At 43.5% G+C, this 13,640-nt stretch overlaps 1 protein-coding gene across 3 annotated transcripts in view; it reads left to right on the top strand.

The window, feature by feature from the left end:
• Positions 1-12,589, top strand: part of RHOBTB1 (Rho related BTB domain containing 1) — a 73,244-nt gene extending 60,655 nt beyond the window's left edge. For all 3 annotated transcript variants that reach the window (XM_047760159.1, XM_047760158.1, XM_047760161.1), the window contains 4 exons: positions 3,509-3,659; positions 6,719-6,807; positions 9,717-9,822; positions 10,367-12,589. In XM_047760159.1, the coding sequence (XP_047616115.1) occupies positions 3,509-3,659; positions 6,719-6,807; positions 9,717-9,822; positions 10,367-10,536 (516 nt within the window). In that variant the 3' untranslated portion in view covers positions 10,537-12,589. The remainder of the gene's footprint in view (positions 1-3,508; positions 3,660-6,718; positions 6,808-9,716; positions 9,823-10,366) is intronic.
• The last annotated feature ends 1,051 nt before the right edge of the window (positions 12,590-13,640 follow it).

Genomic DNA, 13,640 nt, shown 5'->3' with positions numbered 1-13,640 from the left:
TCCATTTCTTTTGCTTATTTTTTTAAGTTCTATAAAAATGGTTGCTCTGTTGCTATTCCGTTAATTATGAATGTTGAAAACTACAGAAACAGCCTTTTAAAAAAAAATCAACCATGAGAAGGAAAAAAAAAATGTATGTTCTGCAAGTGTTTTTAGTTTGTTCTCATTTGCTGCTTACTTCTGAGGGTCCCTAACATTATTTGCCAAAAAGAGCCACTGCTTTAAAAAATAAATATTAGTGTTGCATTAAGCAGAAGAAAACAGCAGGCCATGGATGATTACAAATGTCAGAATACTCCAAAGACGCTGGGAGAACTGGGGTCGGGCTGCTTGCTGGAATCTGTTATCTGCTGCTGCCAGAAATAATTTCTTTTTATCCAGGACGTCCATTTTGCCACTACTTAGAACACTCTCCTAACAAAAATTGCTAAGGTAATCTCAGTGTCTTCAAAATCCATAATCTCAGTGAGAAAAAAAAAGCTTTATTTAGATTTCATCTATTCCAAATCTCTCCCATGTAACAGACGAGGAAACTGAAGATCAGAGAGGAGGATTGATTTGTCAAAGGTCACAGCATTTTAGTGACACATCCCTGGGCCTGTCCCAGCCTCTTGCCCTGTCCTCCTAGCAATTATTTTCACAGAGACATGCCCACCCCTGAGAGAGCACGTGTTCAGAGGAAGCTTGGAGACTTTTTATATTTATAATCATGAACACTTTATAGCACTTGGTAAAATGTACATATTTTTGCTATCAGAATGGCCCAAATTTTAAAGATTCCCTGCTTAATTAAACTTTAGCTATCTAAAAATTGTACTAGAGAACGGAAAGTCTGCCAGATGTTGATATACACAGAAACTTGTTAATAAATTCATGTCTCTATAAGATAAATGCATGTATATACAAAAACATATAACACAAACCAAGTCACCTGAATAGCCATTAATTAATGTACAACAGCTTTTTAAAAAATAATATCAGTAATACTTTCTACCTGTCAATTTTTATTTACTGTAGAGGTTGTTTTAGAAACTTGACATGATCATACTTGTCAAGTCATTGATTTTAGTAACCCATGAAACTTATTTTTTTAATTACAATTAATTTACAATGTTATGCCTATTTCTGCTGTACAACATAGTGATCCAGCCATATGTATATTGTTTTTCTCATACTATCTTTTATCATGTTCTATCCCAAGAAATTGGATGTAGTTTCCTGTGCTGTACAGCAGGGCCTCATTGCTTATCCATTCTAAATGCAACTGTTTAGAGCTACCACCCCAAACTCCCCATCCATCCTACCCCCTTCCCTTTCCCCACAAGTGTGTTCTCTATGAGTCTGTTTCTGCTTTGTAACTAGGTTCATCTGTGCCATATTTTAGATCCTACATATAAGTGATATCATATGGTATTTGTCTTTGTCCAACTTCACTCAGTATGAGAATTTCTAGTTGCATCCATAGTGCTGTAAAAGGCATTATTTCATTATTATGGCTAAGTAGTATTCCATTGTGTGTCTGTACCACACCTCTTTTTTTTTTTTTTGGTCTTTTTAGGGCCACACTCGTGGAATATGGAAGTTCCCAGCCTAGGGGTTCAATCAGAGCTGTGGCTGCCGGCCTACACCACAGCTCATAGCAACACTAGATCCTTAACCTCTGAGTGAGGCCCAGGATTGAACCTGAATCCTCATGGATACTAGTCAGATTTGTTTTTGCTGAGCCACAACAGGAACTCCTGTACCACATCTTCTTAATCCATTCATCTGTTGATGGACATTTAGGTTGTGCCATGCAGCTTATTAATAGAATCACAATTGTTTTCACTAACTATGTCTGAGAGAGGTGGGGGTAATTTTCTTAATATTTCTAGGAATTTTTCTGGGCCTTCCCTTTGATGCACTTATGGAAAGCTCTGTTTGAAAGAATGTTCCCTCTCTGGGGTGGCTGGTGGCTATGCAGGAGAATGATATAGATGGTTGCTATAGCTTAAACAAGTCTACAACTGCACCACTAGATGCCATGAGCCCCTTGTAGATTGTGGAGGCATCACATACACACAGATACACACACACACACACACACACACACACACAAATGTCTGGAGAAAGAGATTAGATATATAATATAGAGGTAATTGTATATAATGCATAGATATAATCATATATAGATTATATCTTTATATGCTATATAGAACAGTATATTAAGTACCAGAATTAACAAGTCTATAACTGGTTATCCTTTTGAATTTGGAAATCTAATTTTTAAAAAACTCTTATTGAAATATAGTGCTTTGTTGCATTAATAGCTTTCTTCCTTTCCATGAAAGGGCTCCAGTCCTGCACAGCAGTTCTGAACACAGACTTTAGAATCATATTTCCTGGGTCCAAACATCAGCCCCAACTTCCTAGCTCTGTGACCTCAGACACAGGACTTAACCTCCCTGAACCTCCATTTCCTTATCTGTAAAGTGGCAAAAAGCAATAGTTTGTTCCCTCTCAGAAGGATATAAGGATCAAAATAGATACTTGCATGAGGCAAGTTTATTAGCACAGTACCTTGGGCCTGGGAGAGCTTCAACGAGGCCAGTCAGTTATTCAATGAGGTTAATGCTCATCATCACCATCATTCTGATAGCAAGCCTTGGTGGCACCGTTCTGCGCTCTGCCAGGGCGCATCTCGTGGAGTTAGAGACCCTTAATGGGGAAGAGCTGCAGCACCATGTACATCCCCATGGCTCTGGGCCCAGCCAGTCACAGCTCTGCTTCCCAAGCAGTCCCAGCTCCTCAGCAAACTCTCGCATGTGTGTATAGGGGCAGAAGCTACAAGATGATCCTGAAGGGAACAAACAATTCCCCATACCCAGCCCTCCCCCGACCCCCATGTCCACAGGTTTCTCCAGATTTTCTGAATCTACTGATACCTGATAATGGCCCAGTAGTTCCGAATCTATGTGATTGCGCCCTAGGAAAAATAATAAAGTGTGTCTATCATGCTAGCCCATATTGATAGAATGCTGGAGTCAAACCAGTCACCGTGGCAACTCGGATAGTTGCTCATAGCTGCCCCCCACCCCTGCTTTTGACATCTCCGAGAACTGGGCTGTATTGGGTATCAGCAACAGTGCAGTTTGCAGCTCCCCCCAACACCTGTCATGTTGCCGGGAGATTTCTTTCCCCACAATAGAGTATTATAAGGTACTTGGCAAGGAGGGCCTATAATGTCATCCTACATTTATAGCCCATTTTTCTGATTTATAAGCCCAAATAGCCATTTAAAAATTCCAAATCGGGCTTTGTCAGGCAGCCCTACTCTTTTGTCATCTACAAATCAAACCGTTAGGTTTAAAGCCATAAATAGCGAGCGACTTTTTCTGCACAGCGTCAAAGCAGGTATCCCAGACTCACTAATAACAGATCACACAGCCAGGAGATTTACAAGCAGTGTAGCCTGAGAACGTGCCCCTGCTTTCTTCAACAGAACTTACCTTTTCAAATAACATTTCAGGTGTATCTCCCAAACATAAACAAGATGTCAATGCAGGCAGTACTGGACTATCTCTACACCAAGCAGTTGTCACCCAACTTGGACCTGGACCCTCTGGAGTTAATTGCCTTGGCAAACAGATTTTGCCTGCCACACTTGGTTGCACTTGCAGGTAAGGCTGATGACTCTGGGCCATGCAGCGTCTGGCTGCCATATTTATCAAAATCACATTTAAGAAGATTTCTAGGAAATGGAAATTAAGTTTTTTTTATCACCCAATATAGGAATGTCTTGTGCAGGGTGACATGAACTGATCACATGTATCAGACAGCCCAATTCAATAACTTCCTTTTTTTTTTTCTTTTTTTTTTCTTTTTTTTTGCCGTGCCCATGGCTCATGGATGTTCCCAGGCTCAGCTCAAATCAGAGTCACAGCTGCAACCTGCATCACAGCTGTGGCAACCCATTGCGCCTGGCCAGGGATCAAACCCACACCACCATAGAGACAATGCCGGATCCTTATGCCACTGCGTCACAGCAGAAACTCCAGCAACTGTTTTTTAAGCATCTAGTTTGTGTAGGTCCTGCTGATGCACACTGAAAGATGAGTAATGCATGACCTCTGCTCCCCCATGACCCATGCTCTATGCACTCTGCCTCCTTTGTGGACCACAGACCTGGAAATAAAAGCTGTTATGTCCATTTATCCCCATACTGTGTGCTTAGACACAGTCTCTAAGAAAGAGGCAGTAGTTAAGAACATGGGCTACAGACCCAACTTGCTTTGGTTCTGATCCTGGCTCCACTATTTACTGGCTGGTTGACTTCATACTGGATCTAACTGCTCTGGGTCTCAGCTTTCTTCCTGTCTAAAACGGGGATAACAGTATTCAATATTCTACCATAAAGTTGTTATGAAGATTAAATGAGTTAAGTCCTTAGAACAGTGTCTGGCACCTAGTAAGCATTATGTAAGTGGTTTTCTTAAAGCTATTTTAGAAAATGTTCTGACATTGTCAAGATCACTTTGGGAAAAAAGAGAAAAAGGGAGACTTGGCTTAGCTTCGCAGAATCTTATGCATCATTTCTAGATCTGTTCGGTTGTTAAGCTGAAGAGATACACGGTCTCCATGAGAGATAGGCATTCAAATACCTTTTTTCTTGACTTTAAACCTTCTGCTTTATTCACCATAGGTGTCAGTTAGCACTGTGAGTGTTTCTTGCCACATTTAGTCGACTCCTCTTAACCATGAAATCAGAGGTGGTGTTCACTGCCCTAACCCTTGCTCACAGAACAGTGCCTGAGCATATGAGGTTCTCAATAAAAATGTGTTGAATCATTCAATGAAAATGAATATGTGAACAAAGCAACCAGTCCTATCTGCACTTGACTTCACAGCAATATCTTTAGAAAAAAATTTCCCTGTGTTCCAGATTTCTCCGACGCTCAACCAACTAGAGATCACAGTTTTCTCTTCCCCTTCCTTCTTTACCAGTTGGATAGCAAAAGATGGTTGAAGTATTACTGTTCACTTTTTTTAAACTGTTTTTTAACCAGAACACCTTAAAGTCATAGATCCATATGAGTATTACAGCTTTTTAATTACTAACTCTGGGAGGCTGCAATGGACCATTCTTGTTTTTCAGAAGTAAGAGTCCCAAACCACCTGACTATCCAGTTTTTACAAATATTTGTCCTTTCAGGGTAGATTTGATGTTTTTTTAATAGTCAAAAGGAATTTGGAGCCAAATCTGTTGAATAAGTTTTGTGATCAGGTTTTTTTTTTTTTTTTTTTGGCGTTTTATTGAAGTATAGTTGATTTACAAGGTTGTGATAATTTTTTGAAGTTGAGCCATTCTTACTTAAATATTAACTATGGTGATAAAACCATGGGACTGATTTCTTCATGAAAGAAACTGACCCAAAGAAACCCCCTTGTGTGAACTTACAGACCTCTATGTATGTTTACTTCTCTTGTTAAATGCTGTAATTACTGTCATGATTATTTAATATATGGCTTCCTAAGATGATTCTTTTAATCATTTGTATAGTGTTTGCTGTTTAGCCTAAGTATGGATGTTTAGAACATAGTGTTTTACCTAAAACTTAAACCCAGTGACTTCTCTGGGAAATTTAGTCACAAGTGGTTCTTTGTCTGTCAGTCCAGACAGCCTGGAAGATTGTGCCAGAGACGCCAATCCAATCTTGATCCCGTGTGGACCAGATAGAAGCATTATTGAGTAACAAGTAGGCAGAGCCAAAGCAGAAAGTAAGGGTGACTTGGACAATATCCTAGATTAGAAAAAGGAGATGGAAACACACTACTTCGTCGAGGACCAGAATCACTGCGCCAAGACAGTACCTACACATGTCAATCCCAGAGGTGGGAGAGAAAGCCCACTCAGAAGCACAATTTTTGTTTTGTTTTGTTTGTTTTTGGGGACCACACCTGAAACATATGGAGGTTCCCAGACTAGGGGTCAAATCAGAGCTGTAGCTGCTGGCCTACACCACCACCACATCCACACCAGAACTGAATCGCTTCTGTGACCTACACCACAGCTCATGGCAACACTGGATCCTTAACCCACTGAGTGAGGCCAGGGATCGAACCTGCGTCCTTATGGATACTAGTCAGATTTGTTTCCGCTGAGCCACAGCAGGAACTCCATCACAATTTGAATTCAGTTTAAATGCCTGGAACACAGCCTCTGAGCAAAAATGGCTCTCTGGTCCAGATTTTTTTTTTGATCTCTGGCTCAAGTTCTCCCCAGTCTTTAGAATCTAAGAGGTTGAAACAGTCCATACCCACCTGTTGCTGTTGAAACAGACCTATGCATTCCCAACTTCAAGGCCCCATTTGGACTCATTCCCGTTACCAGTCACTCTTCTGTCAGAGAATATTGAAAACTGGAGTGATACAAGTGAGGAAACTGAATTTTTTTTCTTGAATTTTAATGAATTTGAGTTTAAATAGTCTCTTGTAGTCAGTGATTACCAGACTGGACAGTGAAGGCTGGAGGACTCTGGCTATTTTAGAAGGACCAACAAGTGTCCCCAGAGTCATTGGTGTAGTGGCTGGAGACCAGAGCTCCACGCATTGATCAGCCACACGTCAGCATGGGCCCTCGATTCAGTTTGTGTGGCTGGCAGGGCTGTGCCCCATGCTTTTTCCCCTCAGACCAGACCCTCCAGGCACTAACTTCCTGCTGTTCCCTCTCCCCCACCAGAGCAGCACGCTGTTCAGGAGCTGACCAAGGCTGCAATGAGTGGCGTGGGCATTGATGGGGAAGTGCTCTCTTACTTGGAATTGGCCCAGGTCTGTAGCAGTTTTGCTTTTCACCTTTTAAGCATGTTCCACTCATTCGTTTAATGCTGATAGAACATTCCACTGTTGCATCTGTCTAAATAAAGATGTCACCACTCAGTCACTGAGGCCCCCTGCATGCAGTGAGATCTGAGAGTTTTATGTTTCATGCACCAATCTCCCAGCTGGGCTTCATTTGAAAAACAAGGACCCTACCCCCAGCCAGCTCCACGGTGCCCCTGAGGCACCAGTTTCAGTGTTGGAGAAGGACTTGGGACATGCAAGGGGAAGGCTTTGTCCCTCCTTTTGTGAATTCTTAGACATGGATTGGCTGAAATCAGTTTCTAGAATCCCCTGAAGTCCAGAGATGCCCCCCACTGTGGCTCTCCTGGGTCTTTTTCTTTTTTCAATCAGCATTGGTTGCTTTTGATGTCGTAGGTCCCTAATCCCAGTACACACTTGCCCGCTTCCTCTAGAGAGGGTCTGAGGTCCAGGCTCGGCTTCATCACTAAATAACTTACTTCAGACACAAAGCTAAACTCTGCCTCCATTTCCTCACCTGTAGGGAATGGGAATGGCAATTCACACCCCATCAAACCTTACAGATCATCAAGTGGGAGACAATGTTCAGGAAAAAGAGCAGGGAAGAGGGAAAGCCCTCTCCTAATACAGGGCATGTGTGCGAGTGATCCAGTCCTTGGCAGAGTCTGGTGCTGAGTTTAGTCTTGGAGGAAGGAACTAAGAATCCATTCTTGTCTTTTCATCAGCCTGTTAGGGCAGTGGTTTACCTAGTCTTGGGTCAGGCAGTCTTCGTTTTGGGGGTGGGTTTGTTTTTTTTTTTTTTCTTCTTTTTACAGCCACATCTACAGCATATGGAAGTTCCCAGGCTAGGGGTCCAATCGGAGCTGCAGCTGCCAGCCTGCGCCACAGCCACAGCAACACTGGATCTGAGCTGCATCCATGACCTACGCTGCAGCTTGTGGCAACACCAGATTGAGGCCAGGGATTGAACCTGCATCCTCACAGACGCTATATCAGATTCTTAACCTGCTCAGCCACAATGGGAACTCCAGGTCAGACAGTTTAAAGCAGTATTTCTCAGTCAAGAAGAGGAGGGAAGCCTTTAGGAGGTGTCCCGCAGGCCACTCCAGCTGCGGCCACGGGAGATTTTCAGATTCAAAAGAGAAAAAGGAGGGCTGCAGGACTTCACAGCAACCTGCTCGTTCTGATGTAACATTCTACAAGTGTGTGTGATTTTCTCCCCCTGTACCAGGCACGACCCTAGATGAGAAGACAGGTAGATACAAACACAGTAAGTTCTCTGCCCTCGGGGCCATCATAGGCAACTGAGAGAAACAGACACAAGCACCAGTTATTAAAATCAAATGTTTAAAAAAAACAAAAAAACCTAATGGCGGTTACGGTTAAAACTGAGAGCAGACATGAACTGCAGTAAAATCAGCAAGCCCCCCCCCCTTCTCAAAACTGATTGTCCGCATTTGGAACTTGGTGTCTTTTGAAACAGGCCTGAGGGACCGTTTATGACTTGTGCTCTCTCCTAGAGAAAAATAAAATGACCCAGAACTTTCACATAGGGCCCGCCCACTCCAGGCAATGATTTACAGTTGTGTCCATCTGTTTGCTTTGTGTTGCCACCCCCCTCCCCCTCCCATCCCCCCCCCACCTCCCCCCCAACACACACACACCCTGCAGGGAAATAGGATTACTGCTAAGCTCTGACAGGCCTTGGCAGGAAGAGTTTAGGGTGGAGCCGCCCGTATCTTAGCCCATTCCTTAGACCCTAATGCAGAGTGCATTGGTGAGTATTGAACAGTCAGCCTGGGGACAAGTAGGACCCTGATCTGTGGCATTTTCCAGTTTCTGTGACAAATCCTCCCACCTGAACAACTTTAATGACTCACAGTGACTGAGCTCAGACAGTAGGGAAGAAATGTGCACAGTTGACTTTCCTGAACAGGTAGAGCCAACTCCAGGAAACCACTGCACTGAGCTGACTTTCAGAAAGAAGTCAATTATCAAGAGAAGTTGGAAGCACCTACTAAAATTGTCTGTGATGTTGGGCGTCTTGATTTGCTGAGTCAGTTTCTGAGGACTTTGGCTTTTGTCTTAGCCTCTGTTCAGGGCGTTGATTTGGCCCCTGAGCAAGCCTGCTACGGGTTTCTGGGGTTTGCCTGCTCAAAGAAACTTCCAGAGCAACAGACAGCAGAAGAGAGGTCTGAAAGGGGCCTGGATGGAAAGAGTGAGGGATGGGGAGACCTGCCACATTTGGCGAAGGATTGGGGAATTAACTGTTGATTTTTGAGCATCAGGTCTTTTTCAGTCACAGCCACCTCAGCCACCAGCATCCTGAGCACCTGCTCAGAAAGGATAGGGTGGCCGGGCTATTGGGATTCCTCCCACCCTGCCCACACCACTCGCTCTCCTTATGTAACCTAGGGACAGGTATAGGACAGCCACATGGTCCCACAGTCTCCTCTTTCAGATCTCTGGCCCCAGCAAGCCGAGCTCTGACATGCGACACGGAGGATTCTGTTGCTGGGGCGTCCTTAAACAGAGATGACATGGCCACTTTCTGCTGTTGGCTGGTGCCTTCCAGAAGCCACAGCCACTGATCACTAGACAGCAGGTGGGGGCGGAGGGGGGAGGGACAGGGCATACTTGAGACTACAGTGTTTATTTTTAGTGCACCTGTCACAGGCGGTGTGGGGAGAAGGGTGCCAAATGCCACACTTGGCTGGTGTGGGGATCATGGCCCAAGTCAGAAACAGTCATCCAAACAAGCAGTGTCTGAATTAGTCATGGGGGCCCTTTTTTCTTTGACCCCAATGATGGCTTTTTATCTCTTTAGAGCCCCACTTTAGAAAAGAGAGTCTGACCCCTTTCTGGTCACTTCCCTGCAGTTTCACAACGCCCACCAGTTGGCCGCCTGGTGTTTGCACCACATCTGCACCAACTACAACAGTGTTTGTTCCAAGTTCCGCAAGGAAATCAAATCTAAGTCCGCAGGTGAGCCTGGGCAGTCCCCATCTGTCTAACTGCCATACCCTCTGACCAAAGGGTTTGCTTCACTGTCCTGGAGAAGGAACCCAGGCAGCTCACAGCTCGTGGAGTAGTCCCTGTGACCGCGTGGCAGTCACAGATTCCTGTGATGTGACACAAGGAACCACAGGTTGGAAATTCCCTCTGGAGTATTTCACAGTCGGGAGGACTGGGGCAGAGGGGGTTCAGGGGGCCCCACTGCAGAGCGAGCTGAGGTTGTTGGCTCATCCTGGTCCAGGGAGGTACAGTTAGGAGTGAGGGTACACTCTAAAGTCAGGGGGTCCTGGGTTCAGGCTCTCTGGGTCCAGCTGTGTGACTTAAGGGGCGTTGAGTCTACCTCTCAGAACTTCAGTGTCATGATCTGCCTGCAGTCCTACTCATAGTCCCCAAACTTGGGTTGTTGGGAGGACACACAAGCTAATCACGTAGGAGAAACATTAAGCACAGAACCCCGTGCACAGAAGCTGCTTGGGGACAGCAGGTAAGATCATCTGCATCTTCCCTTCCCCAGACAACCAGGCATACTTTGAGCGGCACCGCTGGCCCCCCGTGTGGTACCTGAAGGAAGAAGACCACTACCAACGTGTGAAAAGGGAAAGAGAGAAGGAAGATATTGCACTAAATAAACATCACTCGAGACGAAAGTGGTGCTTCTGGAATTCATCTCCAGCAGTCGCCTGAGGCGGGAAAAGAAAAATCAGTCATCTGACCCACCACTTTTAAAAGCACTACTGTAAAATTAGTCTTATTATTAGAGAGAAAACGTAGTTCAGGTTTCAGGCACTGATCTTCTTCCACTTCTGTGCATTTCTCTGTGTGGAGATCAAAGCACAAGCTCACCATCCATGAGCCTGGACGAAAAAGGGAAGTTGACGCTCACTGCATTCCTTCAACTTCTATGTAGATTTTTTTTTCTTTTTCTTTTTTTTTTTTTTTTTTTTTGGTTAGGAGGCTTCATAAACTTCAGTCCGTTATCTCATTTCTTTTTATACAAAGGAAAAAAAAAATCCAGCTTTCATGTTTCAAATTCCAAATTGGAAAATATTTTTATATGGTCTCTTGTAAATGAAAATACCGTGTATTACTTTATTTTACAGGCCACAGATTAACCATGAAGTCGCCCTGTGATTCTCTTTGCCCACATGCCCACTGAGCATTATTACTTAATTAGAGGGTGATCCTTTTGTTGTGAAGTAAAGGCTTGGAATGAAATTCCCCAGCGAGCAAGTTAGAGAGTGTTTAATCTTTGTTCTGCCGAATAATGTCGGTATAATTACCAAGTCAACTACAAGAGTGTGTATTTACAATATTTGCCGCGTAAGTGCTAATAATTATATGGTTATATGTGCCATGTAAAATATAGTGATATCCAATCTTCTGTTGTTTAAAATGTCTAGATTTAAGAGGATAATCTTGATCATCATTAGAAGGGCTTATTAAATCCCAGCGATATCCAGGGCAAACCCACTGGTGGACCTGAACACAAAAGATCCTGTAAGAGTGTTGGTGTTCGGATTGCTGGATTAGGATGTACATCTCTCGGTAGTCCTTGATCTTGCCGTGTTTCTGCATGCAGATTCTCCACTGACTTGAATCAAGATGGACAAGGGTCCCGGGACTCTGTCCCCACAGTGTCTGCAGGCTTGTTGCATCTCACCACCAGAAACAGGCTTCCTCAGGTCTCTCACCTGTGGCCAACTTCAACTTTGTAAGACCCCTTCTTTTTAACTCTTCCCAGGGAAAATCCATGTCACTGCAGAAGGAGGCCAAGGCAGACCACCCACCCCTGCTGAAGTTCAGCAGGGCCTGTGAAGGCATGAAGCCGGAGGCCGGGTAGGGTCCCTGCATTTTCCAACGCAGACAGGAGTTTTACTCCAGGAGTCTAGGAAATGGTGCTATTGTGAGTTAGTTCAGACCCTTTGTCATTCTGAGTTTTCAGTGTTAATATAGAAAGTATTGAGCAGGGGAGCTTTTGAAAGGCTGTCCATCACTGCTTCTCTGTAAATGAAAATGTTACAGCACTCGAACAGAGCATCTTAAGGCCACAGTTCCATACCTTTCATGGGATGCTGTGTGATGGAGGCTGAGGCTTCTCCTGTCAAGAGGTCAATTTATGGATGCTCAAGGTTGTTGATTTTTTTGGTTTTTTTGTAGCCTTCAATAGTTGGAGAAGAGACAGTTGAGTCCAAACTCCAATCCTGACAGCCAAATGTATTTGGAAATCTATCCACATTACAGGTGGGCATTTATTACTAGCAGAAGATACACATCAGAGACAAGAGTTTGGAGAGGTCCAGAAATGTTATCACCCTCTCATGACAAAGGAGGGGGCAGTAGAGTAGGGATGGATGGTTATAAATGCATCCCCTTTCATTTTTGGTCAATAGATTGTAAATCGTTCATGGAAGGAGAAAAGAGAGAATGAGAGGATAGATGTCAAGACTCAGGAAGAATTGACATATATCCCATCCTAAAATGGGAGAGGTAGAGTTTTCAAGGAGTAGGCAGAGTTGAATTGATACAACCAAAGCTCCCATTTGATTGTAATCTTGCCAAAATGTAATGGACATATAAATGAACCTGGGGTATAAGCAATAATATCCACTAGTACTTGTTATCAGCTACTGTAACCAAGTGGCTGGTTCATTTGGTCGGCGCTGATTATGGCCTTTAACCGTGGTGGTTTGTTTTGTGTTTTTTATTTCACAAAAAGTCAATAAAATTGTTTAGCTATAAAAATGCCTCCAGCTTTTTCTTTAAGGACTGCCATCATTATTATAGGTGTGGTTTTGGTTGCTTTAAAAAAAAAAAACTATCAAAACTTCAAAGGTGCTAGGTCCAAGGGGATGGGGGTGAGGGCTTGTGTGCTCCAGGCACAAGGCAGCTTGAAAAAGCATCATCTTTGTCTTTAGTACTGCCAGCAGAGATCCGAGAGCCATGGTGGAAATGAGGGGTCTGGCCTTTGGCCAATGTGGTTGTGTCATTAGATAGGATATAGTTTTGGAAAAACCGAAAACGACATCTCTACCCTAATGGGATTACTAGAATCTGGGTTTGGGTCATTCTGTACCAATGAAATGAAAGTTTGCATTGGTGGGCTTGTGAAACAGATCTGAGAGAGCCTTTGGAAAAGTCTGTCAACAATTTCTGCACTTCTAGGCATTTCTAGGCACTTCTTTCTGCCCCAAGATCAGGTGGAAAAAGAGTCTCTAATGAGGTCACGAAGGGGGATTTCCTGAGTGGCAAATTCCCTATAACTCCATGGAAAGGAGTTGACAACTATTAAAAAAAAAAAAAAAAAAAGGAACTGCAGAAAGAAGACATTGAGCCTCCAACACATTTGCACATGTCTTAAAGGTAGTTGGTCCAGATTAGGCACCTTTCACATAATGCATACCAGTGGGTCTTAACCTATAGAAAAATCTTGCCAGAGTTTCTCCTAGGGCAATACTTGGCAAACCACTGAAGATTTCAACAACCCTATGTCAGCATTATAGGGACCACAAATTCTACTGGTTTAGACTAAGTATTTTCATTAGAGACATTCAAAACCAAGACGCCTATACTTCTAAGATTATTTTTTCACACTTCCTTCCATTGTCTGGTATACCAGTTGTCAAAATTCAGTTTTTCATCACTCTGACATTGGCTAAGTAGAACAAATTCTAGTCTGATGAAAAAATAAAGTGAAATCTGAATTTGGAAACTTAAGAGTACAGCATTTCTGAAAGAAAGTGACTATGGCATAAAAGATGCGGTGTTAAAAATTACCCAGGGAGAATGTG

The sequence above is a fragment of the Phacochoerus africanus genome, chromosome 15 (assembly GCF_016906955.1).
Source record: "Phacochoerus africanus isolate WHEZ1 chromosome 15, ROS_Pafr_v1, whole genome shotgun sequence".
Taxonomy (NCBI): domain Eukaryota; kingdom Metazoa; phylum Chordata; class Mammalia; order Artiodactyla; family Suidae; genus Phacochoerus; species Phacochoerus africanus.
The sequence above is the reverse complement of the archived record's forward strand: the minus strand, read 5'-3'. Positions and strand labels throughout refer to the sequence as shown.